Source organism: Myripristis murdjan, chromosome 9 (assembly GCF_902150065.1).
Source record: "Myripristis murdjan chromosome 9, fMyrMur1.1, whole genome shotgun sequence".
NCBI lineage: Eukaryota > Metazoa > Chordata > Actinopteri > Holocentriformes > Holocentridae > Myripristis > Myripristis murdjan.
This window is the reverse complement of record NC_043988.1, coordinates 35,192,204-35,209,028: the sequence shown is the minus strand read 5'-3', so window position 1 is coordinate 35,209,028 and position 16,825 is coordinate 35,192,204. Positions and strand designations below refer to the sequence as shown.

The 16,825-nt window shown below is 44.1% G+C and overlaps 1 protein-coding gene across 1 annotated transcript in view; it reads left to right on the top strand.

Moving 5' to 3' along the window:
- The window catches only part of ddr2l (discoidin domain receptor family, member 2, like), a 55,246-nt gene that overhangs the window by 26,621 nt on the left and 11,800 nt on the right, over positions 1 to 16,825 (top strand). The window contains exons 2-11 of the mRNA XM_030060859.1: positions 183 to 281; positions 428 to 530; positions 985 to 1,060; positions 1,848 to 2,000; positions 11,766 to 11,913; positions 14,417 to 14,522; positions 14,632 to 14,821; positions 15,299 to 15,545; positions 15,642 to 15,731; positions 16,168 to 16,307. Of these exons, the coding sequence (XP_029916719.1) occupies positions 221 to 281; positions 428 to 530; positions 985 to 1,060; positions 1,848 to 2,000; positions 11,766 to 11,913; positions 14,417 to 14,522; positions 14,632 to 14,821; positions 15,299 to 15,545; positions 15,642 to 15,731; positions 16,168 to 16,307 (1,314 nt within the window). The 5' untranslated portion in view covers positions 183 to 220. The remainder of the gene's footprint in view (positions 1 to 182; positions 282 to 427; positions 531 to 984; positions 1,061 to 1,847; positions 2,001 to 11,765; positions 11,914 to 14,416; positions 14,523 to 14,631; positions 14,822 to 15,298; positions 15,546 to 15,641; positions 15,732 to 16,167; positions 16,308 to 16,825) is intronic.

The following is a 16,825-nucleotide window of genomic DNA, read 5'->3' as shown; positions in this document are numbered from 1 at the left end:
TCTCTCTGTCTGTCTGTCTCTCTCTCTCTCTCTGTCTGTCTGTCTGTCTCTCTGTCTGTCTGTCTCTCTCTCTCTCTCTCTGTCTGTCTGTCTCTCTCTCTCTGTCTCTCTCTCTGTCTCTCTCTCTCTCTCTCTGTCTCTCTCTCTCTCTCTGTCTCTCTCTCTGTCTGTCTGTCTCTCAGAGATGTAGCGTGTGTGTTGGTGTGATCGGCGGACCATCATGCACCTCTTCCTGCTGCTGATCCTCCACGCTGCAGCAGCCTTCGGACAGATCGACCCCGGTACACACACACACACACACACACACACACACACACACACACACACACACACACACACGTACATTACACTCTGTACACTCCATAAGAATCACACATAACCTTTGAAACACTGCATAATTGTGTGTGTGTGTGTGTGTGTGTTGCAGCACACTGTCGCTATGCCTTGGGCATGGAGGATGGCCGGATCAAAGACGATGACATCACAGCCTCCAGCCAATGGTACGAGACGACGGGCCCGCAGTACGCCAGGTGGGTGTGTCTCCGTGAGCGATCTGATTGGTTAATCGGATAAACTGAACCGCTGCTATTTTAACCTTAATCTGTTTATCCTGTTTGTTTTTTTTTTTTTTTAATTGTATTTTCAGGTTGTACATTGTTTTGACCCGTTTTCTTGCTCCACATGTTAAATAAAGGTTTGTGCTGTGAAGCTGCGCTACTTTTCAAAACGTGGAAAGCGACTTGGATTCTAGGCCTTTAAGGGTTTTGGATTAACACTAAAATCCTAGGAATGTATAAAAAAAAAATATTGTTTTATCCTGGTTTTTATTCTGCAGATCTACATCGCTGTGCTGCACAGAATCTTTACAGGCCTGATTTTACAGGACACACTTTGGGTGCTGCAGACCTTCTATATGAAAGATAATAAGATAGTAAGACAGCTAACCCATGTGTGTGTGTGTGTGTGTGTGTGTGTGTTCTGCAGGTTGAACAGGGAGGAGGGCGACGGGGCCTGGTGTCCTCAGGGCCAGCTGGAGCCGTCAGACAGTCAGTACCTGCAGGTTTGCATCTCATTTACTCCGTCTTCATGTGTACGGCGGCGTGTCAGGGCCTCTGCAGGGAAACACATGATGGAGCTGTGATGTTCCAAGAAAACGATGCATTTTCTAGATTAAAGGGGTAGATTTATAAGAAAAAACTCACAAACTTACCTTGGAAAAAAACCCAGAAACATAATTTTTCTTTTCCTCCCTGTGGGCGGCTCCACCTGTGCTGCCCCCTGCTGGCCGTGTCTCAGGCCTGCAGCTGATCCCCTCAGCAGATTCTACTCTGACATGGGATTCAGGAACAAGGAGATCCTGCTGATCTGAGCCCAGAATCAGCAGATTGTTTTCTTCGGAATCGGCCCAAGTCACAGCAACGTCTCTTCAGAGTCCAGATGCTGAGGAGGAGATTGGGGTTCTGGACTCAAACCAGCAGGATTTCCTTCTGACTGGATCCCACAGGAGGAGAAAAATTTGTGGCTTTATAATCTCTCGTTTCATGTTTTTTTTTGTCATAAATTTAACATTTTAATCTCAGAGAATATCCAAGTTTATTCCTTGTAAATTTATGACTTTAGTCTTGGAAGTTATGAGTTATTTCTTGGTATATTACCCTCCCTCCCCTGGCTCCATAGATTTTTTTCCCTACAGTGGCCCTAATGCGCCGTCATAGGAGAGAAATGACTTTTGTTCTTTTATCTCAGGAGAAGGTAAAAGTTAGACCCTGTTTCTGCATCAGTTTGCATTCAGATCTTATTGTTGTTTTACATGATGTCTGATGCTCTGTGATGTGATTGGCTGTCAGGTGGACCTGGGCCGGCTCACCTTCCTGACGGTGGTCGGGACTCAGGGTCGCTACGCCCGGAGCTCCGGGAACGAGTTCGCCCGGGCGTACCGCCTCAACTACAGCCGGGACGGACTGCTGTGGAAGTCCTGGAGGAACCGGCTGGGGAACAAGGTGAGGGGGGGCGGGGGTGTCGGCAAAAATCACTCATAACATAAAAACCATCTTACAAACAGCCATGGACTTTCCTCTGTCACTAGTTCACCCCTAACAGCTGTCACCAAGTAAAATCTAAAAATATGAGTTGTAGTTGGGCTGAGTTATGACCAGATGTTGGACACCATTTCCTCCTCTGTACGTCCAGTGGTTCACTCCCTATAGGTAGCATTTCCTGTTAGCTTAGCATAAAGATTTGAAGTCTATGGGAGTCGTTAGCCTGGCTCTGTCAAAGTGAAAAAAAAAAAAAAAAAAAACCTGACGGCAGCTCTGAAGCTAAGTCGGAAAAAGGGGATTTTCAGCGTTGATGTGCTCCTTAAGGTTTTAGAGATGATGTAATGTGGCAGATCTGAGGAACACTGACCTTAACTAATATTTATCGGCAAATAAATCCTCCAACCTTTAGCCAGTGTTTAGTTGTTGTTCTTTGGGCAGCTCACTTGGAGGGTTTTCTGTTATGAATTTTCAATCATTTCATGTCTCTGATAAGTAGCTCTCAGACCTGGAGACAGACGGAGGTCACAGCTGTTCGTTTTCATGCCTATGAATCAAAGGGAAGCCTCTCAGCGCAGAGGCCAGGCAAGAATAATCTTTTAAAAACACAAAAACAAGCAGGGAAAGTGGTGAAATGAATGACACGGAGGAGGGGAGGCAGACAGACACTTGTGATTAGTTTTGCTGCCTCTGGTCGACGTCTTTTCCTGTTTTTCACTCGGAGCGGAGAGAGACGGATTAACGCCGAGAGCCAGAGGAAATGAACGAGGAAACGAGAGCGAGCTCGCTTTAATTCACATTCAGTCATTCATCTTCGACCCAGGCACACATGAACACTTTCCCTCGGGGTCATAATAGTTGAATTATTGAAACAAAAGAGCGCCAACGTTGACTCAGAGTTTTCCCCAGTCATTCCTTTTTACCTCTGGGTGCATTCGCCTGCGTTCCCTTTTAAATTAGTGCAGTTTCTGTCAAACTCTGTCAAATGGATGGCAGATAATAATGAAGAACTGATGATTTTCACCGGTAACTCTAATATTATCATTGAAATTTAAATTTGCCATACTTTTGTTTATGGAGAAAATTAATATTTCTGTAATTTTTCAGCCAAAACACAAAGTGACTGAAGCTCAAAATTCATGGTCATTAGTGTAAGGGACATGACGAGGGGCTTTCCCCTCTGTTTCTGTGACTGACACATTGCCCTTAAATAGTTTTTCACAAAGCAGCATGGGCAGTGACGGCCAGGGGCAGATGGGAAATGGAGTGAAAAAATGAGGCAGGAAAACGGAGAGAGAATGGAGGAGAGCCGAGGCAGGAAGTGTGTGACGGAGGGATAAAGAGGGCAGGAAGGAGGGAGAGAAAAATGATGCTTTTTTTTCTTTCACGAGACATTTCTGGTCATTCACTCGGCTATCGCAGGAAATGAACTCCCCCGGCGGTCTGCTGAGGTCGCCACGGTTACGACACAGTTTGAATTTTTGTGAGGATTTTTTTTTTTTTTTTTTTTTTTTTTTTTTTGTGAAGTTGAAGGTCAGCTTCAACCAAACTGTTACTGCAATTTCTGAAGGACATGTTTGTGCTTGCTTCAGTTTTGAAAAAGTGGGTAGCTGACGTAGTACTTGAAGTAATTAAAGTATCTGACATTGTACTTGGAGTTGCTGAAGCAGTGGTTTGGTAGTTGAGGTAGTAGCTGTATGTATTTTCAAGCAGCAGGTGAAGTAGTTTGAAGCTGTGGTGGCAGCCTAGTACTTTGATTATTTCAAGCATAATTTAAATTTCTTTCTTTCTTAAATTTCTTTTAATTTCCAATACTAATAAATACAACTGAACAAGATTTTAAAGTGTAGCACTCATAGCAGTAGCATGAGCTGTAGTAAAAGTATTAATAGTAATATCAGTCAGGGTAGCAGTAAAAACAGTAGTAGTAGTAGTAGGTAGTAGTAGTAGCTTCTGTAGTAGTCGGAAGAGGAGGTATACTAAGGCTTGCAGTAATAGTGGTACTAACATCAGCAGTAGAAGTAGAAGTTCTTGGAATTTTAAAGGGATAAAGTAATAAAAAATAGTATATGGATATATTTGGGTTGCGAGGGTGTTTCTAGGTGGCTGCTGTTGTATTTCAAAATTGTCACCAGGGTGCGCAAGATGTCTGCTGGGACGTGTCTAGGCGGTTGCTGCTCGTGCTCGCTGCTCGTTCTCGCTGCTCGTGTGTGGTCTGTGTTTGCTACCTGTTGCCTACCTGTGTGGGGAGCCCTGGTTTACTGTTCTGGATTAAAACTGCCGATCTGATCAGATCTTACCGGTGCTCTTCGGATCTGATCCCTCCTCGCCCTGAGTCGCTATACTCTCCTTGCTGGCGGCTCGGAGGAAGTTTTCCACCTTCTTTCTGTGCCGCCGGTTTTGGGAGTTGTGCTGACGCGCTAGCTAGCTAGCTAGCTGTTCCTCCTGCCGGTTGACCTCACCGAGGTAAGTGGAGACTTGTCTCGTGTGGTCGATTTTGCGGGGAAACAGTTTCCGGCTCTGGCTGGATCTCCAGAGTCTGTGATCGGCTTCTCATAAATTGTAATACGGGTTTACCCCTGGAGGTTCGGGTGCAACACAGCTGCTCGCCTGCTTGCGTGGGACGTGTATGTGTGTGTGAGCAAGCATTTAGGCTCCGGCTCACTTGTGGTCGTTTGTGTATGCTAGTTTTAACACCGTTATGCCCTGTGAGGACTGCCGAATCGCAAACAGGAGCATTACTAACCTCCGAGAGGACATTAAACGGCTGTCAGATGAACTCCGGAAAAAAGACTCTCTCCTGTCTGATTTCATGGACACTGCAGCTACGCAATCCAAAATAATTTCCATCATGAACTCATCCGCTGCAGACACCATCCTCTGGGATCCATCTTTGTCCCGCTCCCGGCCCTCCTCATGTTCAACTCCCAGCGCTAAGGCTCTCTGGTCGGAGGTGGTGTGCGGAGGTAAGAGGGTAAAGTCCCGAGTCACCTCCCCTCCGCAACTCAACCTCACAAACCGCTTCACCATGCTACCACCCGATGTCACAGTTCACCCTGCTGATGTCATCATGGCCGAGACTGATGCTGCTCCGGACCGTGCTTCTGCCGTGACGGTTCCTGCTGTTGCGGCCGTGCCGGTGGCTGCGGGGTCGGCGGCTCTGACGACGGCTAACGCTAGTCCACGTCCAGCCGCTGTGAGTGTGACGGGGGCTCCGCTGTCTCCCGCCGCGGTCACGGCTCCTATTGCGGCGGCGGCGGCTGCTGCATTGGCCGTCCCGCCTTCCGCTGCCGCTGCGGGTCCTCCTGGAGCTGGCCGGAGGAAAGGCGGCTCTGCTGGCGCTGTCACCCCTCCACCTGATGCTGGTGCCGATCGGGCGGCTGCCCGGTCCACCGCGAGACAGAAGAACAGCCAGCCGGGCAAATCCTCCGCGAGTGGGCTCCCCTCTCCGCAGCCTGCCGTGGTGCAGCCTCCATCCAGCACCACCTGCTCACGGGCCACCAACAACCACCACCGACCGGCTTCACCTCTGGCCCCCTCCAGCCCCCATCTCCCCCCCGCTGCTCAGGCTGCTAGCACAGCTAATGCTAGCACCCTTTTCCGTTCTCCACCTCCACAATACATCCTGATAGGTGACTCCATGGTTAGGTCTGTTCCCATCCCAAATGGCATTACATATTCATTCTCTGGCGCAAAAATCCTGGACATACACAAACACATCCCCGCCATCATCGACCGTCACCCGTCTGCCCACACAGTCGTCGTACACTGCGGTGTGAACGATCTCAGGTGCAGACAATCAACCAAACTACACGCTGATTACGAGCTGCTGGCTGAGACCATCGAAAGGCTGGGAAAAATTTGCATTTTTTCTGGTTTAATCCCCACCCTTAGACGAGGATCAGAAATGTTCAGCCGCCTCTATAGCGCCAACCAGTGGCTGTCCAATTTCTGTGCAGCATGTGGCTATGGATTCATCAATAACTTTGACTCATTCTGGAAAAAAAACACATCTGTACAGGTACGACAATCTCCATCTTAACAATAAAGGAATCTCTGTTCTAGCCTCTCACCTTTCCAACCATTTCTCCAGCCTTGCCGACTGACGCCATAACACCACTTCTAACGCCACTTTGCAACCCACATTCATCCCAGTCATCACAAATAATAGGCCACTACACAACCACTGTTCTTTTTCTGTTAAACCTCCCCGCTTTTCCCGTCAAAACTTGATTTATGTTAATATTCAGAACAATAATTCACAGATAACCAGTCCACCTGCAACCCTCACTATGGCACTTTTAAATGTTCGCTCTCTAGCAAACAAGTCTTTTATTGTTAATGATCTGATTTTAGATAACAAGATTGATTGTCTCTTTTTAACTGAAACCTGGCTGGGCGCTGATGCACCAGCTGTTCTCACTGAGGCCTCCCCACCAAATTTTAATTTTTTATTTTCTAACAGGAGTGGCAAAAGAGGTGGTGGGACTGCAACAATTTTCTCTAACTCTATTTTAACGAAGGAAATTCCACAAAATAATTACACTACATTTGAATATCATGCATTTGTTTTTAGCAGTCCCACTATTTTATGTATGACGATTTATAGACCACCTAAGCATGCCTCCTCTTTTATCAGTGAATTCTCTGAACTTTTATCAATTATACACTCCTCATATAACAAAGTGATAATAACTGGTGATTTTAACTTACACATAGATAACATTTCAGATCCCATTACTATTGAATTTTTAAATATATTAAACTGTATGGATTTTACGCAACATGTCACACAGCCCACTCACAACAGAGGACACACCCTGGATTTGGTCATAACCTATGGCCTGTCCACTGGTGTGTCCTCTGTTGTCGACCTGGCTGTGTCGGATCACTATTGTGTGTTTTTTAAAGTTGCCAGTTTTATTCAACAGGAGGCCCCGGTGAGAACAGTGAGGAAACGCCATCTTACTTCTGGAGTGGCTGCAAATTTTATCGAGATTTTATATAATACCCCCGCTGAAATTTTACCTGCACCCTGTGATTTTATTGTCGATAATTTTAACACTAAACTGAGGTTAGCCCTCGACTCAGTGGCTCCACTTTTAACTAAAACGATAAAAACTAAATCTACATCCCCCTGGATAAATTCTGAAATTAAGAGTCTGAAAAGAAAGTGCAGGAGTGCTGAAAGGAAGTGGAGGAAAACAAAACTGACAGTACACCATGAAATATTCCGTGAAAAACTCAAAATTTATAATAACACAGTTAAACAGGCAAGAACTTCCCACTTTTCAAAACTTATCTCAGTTAAAAAGAATGACCATAAATTCCTCTTCTCCACAATTGATCTTTTAATAAACACCGATTTTAAAAAGTCCTCCATGGTACCAACTGATGCTCTATGTGAGGACTTTGCAGACCACTTCAGAAGTAAGATTGATGTCATTAGATCTACTTTTTTATCACAAAACAGTGTTGCTTTTAATAGTCCTGAGCCATTGCTTTTACCAGAGGAAACACTGGAACATTTTGTCCTGGTTGATGCAGAGATGCTTGGTCGAGTTTTCTCCCGAGTTAACCCAACAACCTGCCTTTTAGATCCAATTCCCACATCACTCTTAAAGACGTTTTATGGATTCTTTGAGTTTGAACTTTTAAATATTGTAAATTGCTCCCTCCAGACAGGTGTCTTCCCCGCTGCCTTTAAAACGGCAGTGGTGAAGCCCCTTCTGAAGAAGAGCAATTTGGACCCTAACATTCTTAATAACTACCGACCTGTATCCAACTTACCCTTTTTAAGTAAAATTTTAGAAAAACTGGTTTTTATCCAATTAAATGATTTTTTAAACAGAAATAATATTTTAGATCAATATCAATCTGGTTTTAGGATGAACCACAGTACCGAGACAGCCCTCCTGAAGATTGTTAATGATCTCAGGTGTAACATGGACTCACAGAAGCTCTCAGTCCTGGTGCTACTGGATCTAAGCGCTGCTTTTGATACAGTAGATCACCACATTTTATTAAACAGACTCAGAAACCTGGTGGGCCTCTCTGGTACTGTTTTTAACTGGTTTTATTCCTATCTCACAGATCGCCGGTTTTTCGTAAGTTTGGATACATGTTCCTCTAGAACCCATGAAATGAAGTGTGGGGTGCCCCAAGGTTCAATTTTAGGTCCAATACTTTTTAATCTCTATATGCTTCCCCTTGGGGACATCATCAGGAGACACGGCATCAATTTTCACAGCTACGCTGACGATACACAGCTCTACATTGCTGTGTCCCCTGATGACACAGGGCCTATTGATACCCTTTTAAATTGTATTTTAGATATAAAGTCATGGATGGCAGAGAACTTCCTACAGCTCAACCAGGACAAAACAGAGGTTTTAGTTATTGGCCCTGAAGGCAAGAGAGAGAAACTTTTACCAAAATTAAAGGATTTTAAACCCGCAAAATGTGTCAAAAATCTGGGCGTCCTTTTCGACTCTGAGCTTGATTTTATTCCACATATTAGAAGTATAACAAAGATAGGATTTTATCATCTTAAGAACATAGCCAGAGTGCGCCCGTTTCTCTCTCTGGCCAGCACAGAGGTGCTAATGCATGCTTTTATCTCTAGTCGTTTAGATTATTGTAATGCCCTGCTTTCTGGTCTCCCCAAAAAGAGTATTTCACACCTTCAGTTACTCCAGAACTCAGCTGCACGTGTTCTGACGAGGACCAGAAAGCGGGCTCATATTACACCAGTTTTAAAATCACTGCATTGGCTCCCTGTGCGTTTCAGGATTGATTTTAAGGTTCTTTTATTAGTTTTTAAGTGTCTTAACGGCCTTGGGCCTTCTTATCTGTCTGACCTGCTTTTACCCTACCAGCCCTCGCGCACCCTGAGGTCCTCCGGTACCGGTCTTTTAACTGTTCCCAACGTTAGAACAAAAACCCATGGTGAATCTTCATTTTATTATTATGGCCCACGTCTGTGGAACAGCCTGCCGGAGAACCTCAGGGCTGCTCAGACTGTTGATGTTTTTAAACGCAGGCTCAAGACCCACCTTTTTAATCTGGCTTTTATCTGATTCTATTTCCACTCTTTTCTGCTGCTTCTATTGTTTTTACTGCTTTTAGTTGCTTATTAATAATTTCTTTTTTTTACTTTTTAATACATATTTATGTTGCCTGCATTGTTTTATTGTTTTAATTTTATTGTTTTTAATTTATTATCATTTATTACACTTAATTTTTATATGTTTATATATATATATATATAATTTATTTACTTATTTCTTCTCTATTCCGTTTAGTATCGACTGTATTTTACTCTGTTATCTTTTAGTTTTTAGCTCCAGTGTTTTCCTCATGGGGGCCCTCCACACCGGGAGCTGTATCTGGCCTGCCTGTGGGGGGTGCCGTCCTGGGGGTTGTCCTGGCCTGGATGGTTGGGGGCCCTGCTCCAGGGCCTTATGGCCGTGGTGTGGGCTCCTATCTGTCTGGGTCGGGGTGGTCTCTGTGGTGGTGCCCCCTGTAGTCGTGGGCTGGGACGCCTCCCGGTGTGGATGGCTCCCAAAGAATGAATGGTGTTTCCTCATCTGGTCCCTCAGTGCTCAGCCATATTTTATTCTATCTTTGGGTTGGGTTGGGGTGGGCTGGGGCGTGGTGGGGTGTATGCCTGGAGTGTATGCATGTGTGAAATATGTTGTACTTGTGTGTGTGTGCGGGTGTGGGTGAGTATGAGGGGGTGGGGGATTAGGGTTGTATGTATTTTAATGTAAAGCACTTTGTGTTGCATTTGTTTTATGTATGAAAGGTGCTATATAAATAAAATTTGATTTGATTTGATTTGATTTGCTAGGGCGTACCTAGGTGGTTGCTAGGGTGTACTTGGTGGTTGCTAGGGTGTTTCCTGATGGTTAGGTTAGGGTGTCATAGCTGTTGCTAAGGTGTTGGTAGATGGTTGCAAGGGTGTTGAAAGTGGTTGCTAGGGTGTCTTGTTGACAGTTGATGCGGTGTACGAGTTGGTTGCATGGATGTTTCTTTGCGATTTCTTTGGTGCGCTAGGTTGTTGCTAGGGTGTTTCTTGGTGGTTGCTACAGTGTTCTAGGTGGTTGGTTGGGTATTTGTTGACAGTTGATAGGGGACACTTGTTTGTTGGTAGTGTGTCTCTTGGTGATGGGTAGGGTGTGTTGAGGGGTTGCTAGGGTGGATAAGGTTGTTGCTAGGGTGTTTCTTATGTGGTTGCTGTGGTGTGTCAAGGGGTTGTTATGGTGTATTAGATCAGTGCTGGGGTGTTTCTTTGTGGTTGCAAGGGTATGCTAGGTAGTTGCTAGGGTGTGCAAGTTGGTCAGTAGGGTATTTGTCGGCACTTGCTGGGATATATTTTTTTGGTTGGTAGGGTGTATATTGGTGGTTTCTAGGTTGGTTGGTGGTTTGCTGTGGTGGATGCTTCTTTGGCAATTGCTAGGGTGTGCCAAGGTTGTTGGTATGGTGTATTAGGTCAGTGCCAGGCTGTGTCTTGGTGGTTGCTAGGGTGTACTAGGTTGTTGCCTGGGTGTTTCCAGGACATTTTTCAGGTTTGCAAAGTGGTGGCAAGGGTCTATATAGGTGGTTTATTTATATAGCATTTTTTCACAGATACAAAACCACAAAGTTTTTTTTAAAATTACTGAAAAATACAATATAAAGAGCAAAGGTAAAAATAGTGATGACAACAAACAGCACAGGACTGACAAACTGAATCACAGCAGCAACAAGCAGATGAGGACAGAGACACATAAATAAGTACAAAAATTCCAAAACGCAGACGAGGAAATGAGCCAAGAAAGCAATAAATAATAAAATGGGGCAGCTATTTATTCACAGGCTAACCAAAAGGCTTTCAGCTGCTTCGTGAAAATGTCACAGTACAGGGATCACAGCACTGCACAGCGGACCGTGTGCAAAACAGCTGGAAAAGCACGTCCACCTCGGGGTTTACAGAGGGCAGGGGGCGCTGAAGAGCCCGGTTCATCTGATAAAGGAGAAGGAGGTCAGCGGTACGCCGCGGTGCCTCACCATGCAGGGCTCTGAGAGCTGACAGCAGCAGAGGGAGCGGTGGCAGCTCAGGAAGAGGCTGTCGTAGCTGAAGAAGCTTTTGAGAGAGCTGTCAGAGATCTCATCTGGCCCCCAAGATGGAGGGAAATGGGGAAAAAACAAACATATTATGAAATCATATTGTTTTGCAACATATATTGCAACACTTGCATCCAGTTATGATCATCTATGTATAATAAGCAGTTTAACAAAGACGTGAAAGGTTGACATGGACTGTAGCATCAACATCAAAGTATTTTCCTCTGGGAGGTGAATGACAAACCTGTCTGCTGTGTATTTGCTGCATCTCTCCTCTGCTTTATGTAATTCTACATTATGTGTTATTTTCATGCAGTGTCTTATTGATTGGTTGGCTACAAATTGATCGATTTAAAATAATAAATCAGAGAGCAGCCTAAAATATCCACGTGTCGACGTTAGTAAAAAATAATCCATCCCTGTGAGGGCCACTTGTTTGGCACACCACAGCGCCACCAGCTGGCCAAAAAGTCCCCAAGCGCCAAGCGGTCATGTCTCACATCCAAAAAAAAACAAAATAAAACAAAACAGAGAAAGCACACCCATGGTCCTTGTTGAGCTTTTAGATTTAAACTGTGTGACTGTGTGCCTGGTTAAAGGTGATGATGTGTTTACATGCAGGTGGTCGAGGCCAACAGCAACGCCTACGCCTCCGTCATCAAAGACCTGCACCCGCCAATCATCACCCGCTACGTCCGCCTCATCCCCGTCACCATGCTGTCCACCACGGTCTGCATGAGGGTGGAGCTGTACGGCTGCCCGTGGGAGGGTAGGACACACACACACACACACACACACACACACACACACACACATGCACACACACACACACACAGTGTTGTTGTGAAGGGCTGTTCTGAAGAAAAAAAATAACTTAAGATGCTTGTGGTTGTCTGTCTGCCTCTCTCTCTCTCTCTCTCTCTCTCTCTTTCTCTCTCTCTCTCGTGTGTGTGTGTGTGTGTGTGTGTGTGCGTGCACTCTGTGGTCACAGCCCTGCTGATAATAGAGATTGTTGATTTAAGAGTCTTATCGCTTCCGAGAAATGTTTGCTGCAGAAAAAAAAAAAAAAAAAAAAAACGTCTCTCCTCCAAGTCAGTGAGTCTTCCCTGCAGATGAAACTGTGTTGCTCTTCTCGTTTCACTTCCTGGCCTTTCTTTAGAGTAGATTATTCTGTGATTTATCTGAAATACTTCTGCTCTTCACGGCTGTGAGAGTCTATAGACATTTAGGAGAGAGACGAGGGAGATGTTCCCGCTGCTCTGGCTGGCTCACTTAAACTTTAGTCTTAAAGGGGGGGTAAACTAATTAGTGTTTTTTTTTTTTTTTTTTTTTTTACCGGGGATTAAAAAGTTGTTTTAACATGACAGAGAGGAGCGATCCAATCAGAACACAGCCTAGTGTTTATCCCTCCCGCCCCCGTTTGATTGACAGCTGTTCCCCTCCACTTGGAGCTGTTAGCTGGAGAGAAATCCACTGTTTTCTCCAGGATTATTTCACCGAGCTGACGTTCTGTCTGCGCTGCTCGGTCCTCTAGTTTTTCATGGTTTGATTTTCAGATACGACCCAGTATTCAGGCCTGCGGCGGGACGGGGCCTCAGGACCCTGTGCTTCTATGATGAGGGCAAGATTTACAGGCAGGGCTACTCAACCCGCATCATATAATAAAAATATTATTATTCTATCTAATTATTGACTTTCAGTCTGTAGACAGTTCATTTCTATCCCAAACACAAGAGGGCGATCATGCATAGCCTATTGCGCTGATGTCATGAACCTGTTTTGACCTGCTGACCAGAAGTGGGCGTGCCTCACCTTACAGCTGATGGACAAGACCACAGCGGTCACAGTAGTGTTGGGAAGTGGTGTGTCGGGAGGCGGTGTGTCGGGAGGGAGGTGCCCGACACACCACATCAGCTGTGTTCGCCGTGCGTTGCGTATCCGTGGTACGACAAAGTATAACCAGGGCTTTAGTGTTTGATGTTCCGGTGCGATGAAAGGAGGACTCAGTCATGGCCAATTCCAAACCAAAAACGAAGATAGAAGTATCTCATGTCACTGTTCACATAGATAGATAGATAGATACTTTATTCATCCCGCAGGAAATTCGCATGTTGTGAATGAAGCCTGTTTATTTTATAATGTTGCACTGGAGTGTGATATGGCCTCATTTCAGTGTTAAGGGGCTCTCACAGAGCTCATGCACGGCACAGACCTCGGCCCATTCTGTTGACATTTTGGGAATGAAGCCTCATTTTGTTGTAACTTGATCATTTCATCATTAATCATTACACGACATCCATGACCCCTGGACAATAATGTCCACCTATAGAGAGTGACATTTAGACATCTGTTTTAAGCAGTTACTCCCAAAATATTTGTGACCCATATAGAGCTGGGTCTTGACTAAACATGGAAATCACGTTTGACATGGGTTTCAAGATTTTAACCCCTTCCTGACCAGTTGTTTTTGCTGCAAAAACATATAAGGATCGTGTTGAAAACTGGCTAAACTTAAAGTTCAACTTGAAATTTGCTCATGTACACAAAAAAATTCAAAGAACTTGTAATACATTTTTTTGTTTGGCTTATTATAAGTAATCAACTTAGTAAGTTTCATGGTGATATCTATAGGACAAAATTTTTCCCCAATTCACATGTGAAAAAAGAGTGTTCAGTCCGTGGCTAAACTTCAAGGTCGATGAGACAGAGAGGGGGAAATGTTGTCTGATTGAGAAAAAATTTCACCAGCAGAGTTTTCTCATGTATTGCAACCAATTTATAAAAAAAAAAAAAAAAAAAAAAAAAAAAAAAAAAATCATAAAAATATGAAGTTTAAAATTTACATGTAAAAATGGGCCCACTTCGTGGACAAAAATGTCCACAAAGGGTCATGGATGTTGTTAAATTGCATTAAGAGTCCAAAAAATGGTCTTTTATACTAAAACTCGGGACATCCAGAGTTTACCCTAAGGTACACCTCCTGGCCAAAAATCAGGCACCGATGACCTTTCATTTGACCTTGGGGAGTTGGGAAAGTATGAGAGGTGGACAAAAATGTCCCGGGGTAATCTGAGGGTTAAACATCCAAAACAGGACAGACATGTTTAGCTTGCGGCCCTTGGACACAGAAATGGCCCCTGAGCCATCTGAAGTTGAATGGCCCTCAACTAAGGGATGCTCTTTTCATGGGAAAAACTTCTAAATATGTAAAATTGATGATCAGAGATTATTTTAATGAGTCTAATCAGTTTAACCCCACATCCCACCCCCAGACGGTCTGATATCGTACAGCGCTCCAGAGGGTCAGCCCATGATGCCTCCAGGTTATCCCATCGCCAGCCTCAACGACTCCACGTACGATGGAGCCCACGAGAGGAGGTGGGTCTCACACACACACACACACACACACACACACACGCACACTGAGACAAAGCTCTGTTTGTGTTTGCTGGTCCTCGTTGTGAGCGGCGGCCGTCTCGTCCAATAGGAGGCTGTCGGGGGGGCTGGGCCAGCTGACGGACGGCGTGATTGGCCAGGACGACTTCCTGAAGACGCGGCAGCACCACGTGTGGCCGGGCTACGACTACCTGGGCTGGAGGAACGACTCGCTGGCCACGCTCAAATACGTGGAGATGGAGTTTGTGTTCGACAGGCAGAGGAACTTCACCTCCATGAAGGTTTGGACTCCTCGCCTGCATCCGAACTGCAGCATCGTTACTGCTGATTATTTTTTTAATGAATTATGTGATGTATTTAGGTCACTCCCTTGTTTTAATTATGAGAATTAGATATTCAAAAGTATGTTCTTTCTTTTTCTTTTTCTTTTTTTTAAATTTTCAGGATTTTTTTTTGGTTGCTTAATTTCAGCTCATGTCCTTTTTCACTTGTTTTTTTGCTTTTTCCATCTTTTCTTTCATTTTTTGTTATAATTTAAGTCTTAATTTAGACTTAATTAGATACAGACGTAATAAAGATAAGATAAGATAAATATTCCTTTATTAGTCCCACAGTGGGGAAATTTCCAGCATTACAGCAGCAAAGTGGATAGCAAAAAATGAAGCATAATTTACATTATGAACAGTATAAACAGATAATAAATAGCAAAAAGCAAATGTAATAAAAACTCCATTTCCCATGTGTCCCCTGTGCTGCAGGTGCACAGTAACAACATGTTCTCCCGCGGCGTCAAGATCTTCTCCTCGGTCACGTGTTGGTTTAAGCCCCGCCTCATCGCGGGCTGGGAGGCGGAGCCTGTGGACTTCAGGACGGTGCTGGACGACAGGAACCCGAGCGCTCGCTACGTCACCGTGCCGCTGCAGCGCCGCGCCGCCAAGGCCGTCCGCTGCCGCTTCTACTTCGCCGACGTCTGGATGATGTTCAGCGAGGTGTCCTTTCAGTCAGGTGACACACACACACACATACACACACACACACATTTATCATGAACACACACACGCACACACAAACAGACGACCTAACTGCTGTTTTGTCCCTCAGAGGACACCGTACTCCCCACCCAGATAACGACGGCGGCGACCTCACCCTGGTCCAACAGGCAGAGCACCTCAGCAGCCATGCCCACGACCGGTACGACCTCTGACCTCTGACCTCTGAGCTTCCCCACCAGGAGACATAGAAGATCAAATTATTATTATTATTATTATTATTATTATTATTATTATTATTCTCATTTGTAGTAGTAGTAATAGTAGTATTAGTGTTAGTATTATAATTAGTAGTAGTAGTGGAATTGGTATTATCATTATTATTAGTAGTAGTAGTAGTAGTAGTAGTATCATTATTATTATTATTAGTAGTAGTAGTAGTAGTAGTAGTAGCAGTATTATCATTATTATTATTATTATAATTAGTAGTAGTAGTATTTTATTATTATCATTATTATTATTAGTAGTAGTAGTAGTAGTATCATTATTATTATTAGTAGTAGTAGTAGTAGTAGTAGTAGTAGTAGTTGTCAGTGTCCTTGTCAGTGACCACGCCCCCTTTCCCTCCTCCACAACAGCCAGCCCGTCGGCCAGTGACCAATCAGATGACGGGAACACGCCCGTTCTGATTGGCTGCCTGGTGACCATCATCCTGCTGCTGGTCATCATCATCTTCCTCATCCTGTGGTGTCAGTACGTCTGCAAGGTGCTGGAGAAGGTGAGGCGTCCGCACCTGCCACGCCCTTCAAACCCACACAACTTTATTTATCAGATTGTAGCGGCGATCCCGAGGTTTCCAAGGATCCCAAACACGAGCTGCTGGATTCCAGGGAAGACATGTAGATCTTTTCTATCTGATCTAATTCTGCTTTGAATATTTCACTCAGAGGCCAGGACAGTTGACAGATAACTGATAGCTTTACTGTTTATTGGTTTATCCATTCATTTATGTACCTGTGTACTTAATTTATCTATTTATTTATTCTATTTTACTTATTTTTTTCCTCTTTTTTTCCTTTTTATTATTTATTTTATTTTTATTTACTTATTTACTTTTTTCAAATTTATCATTTTTATCATCATTATTATTTCTATTTATTGTTATTGTTATTGTTATGTCTTTTTTTCCCTTAAATATAAAATAATAATTTTTTTTTAAAAATTAAAAAAAAAAAAAATGAAGCTGCAACTAGCAGAGACACAATATGACAGGTTGGGAAATAATATTCACTGAAG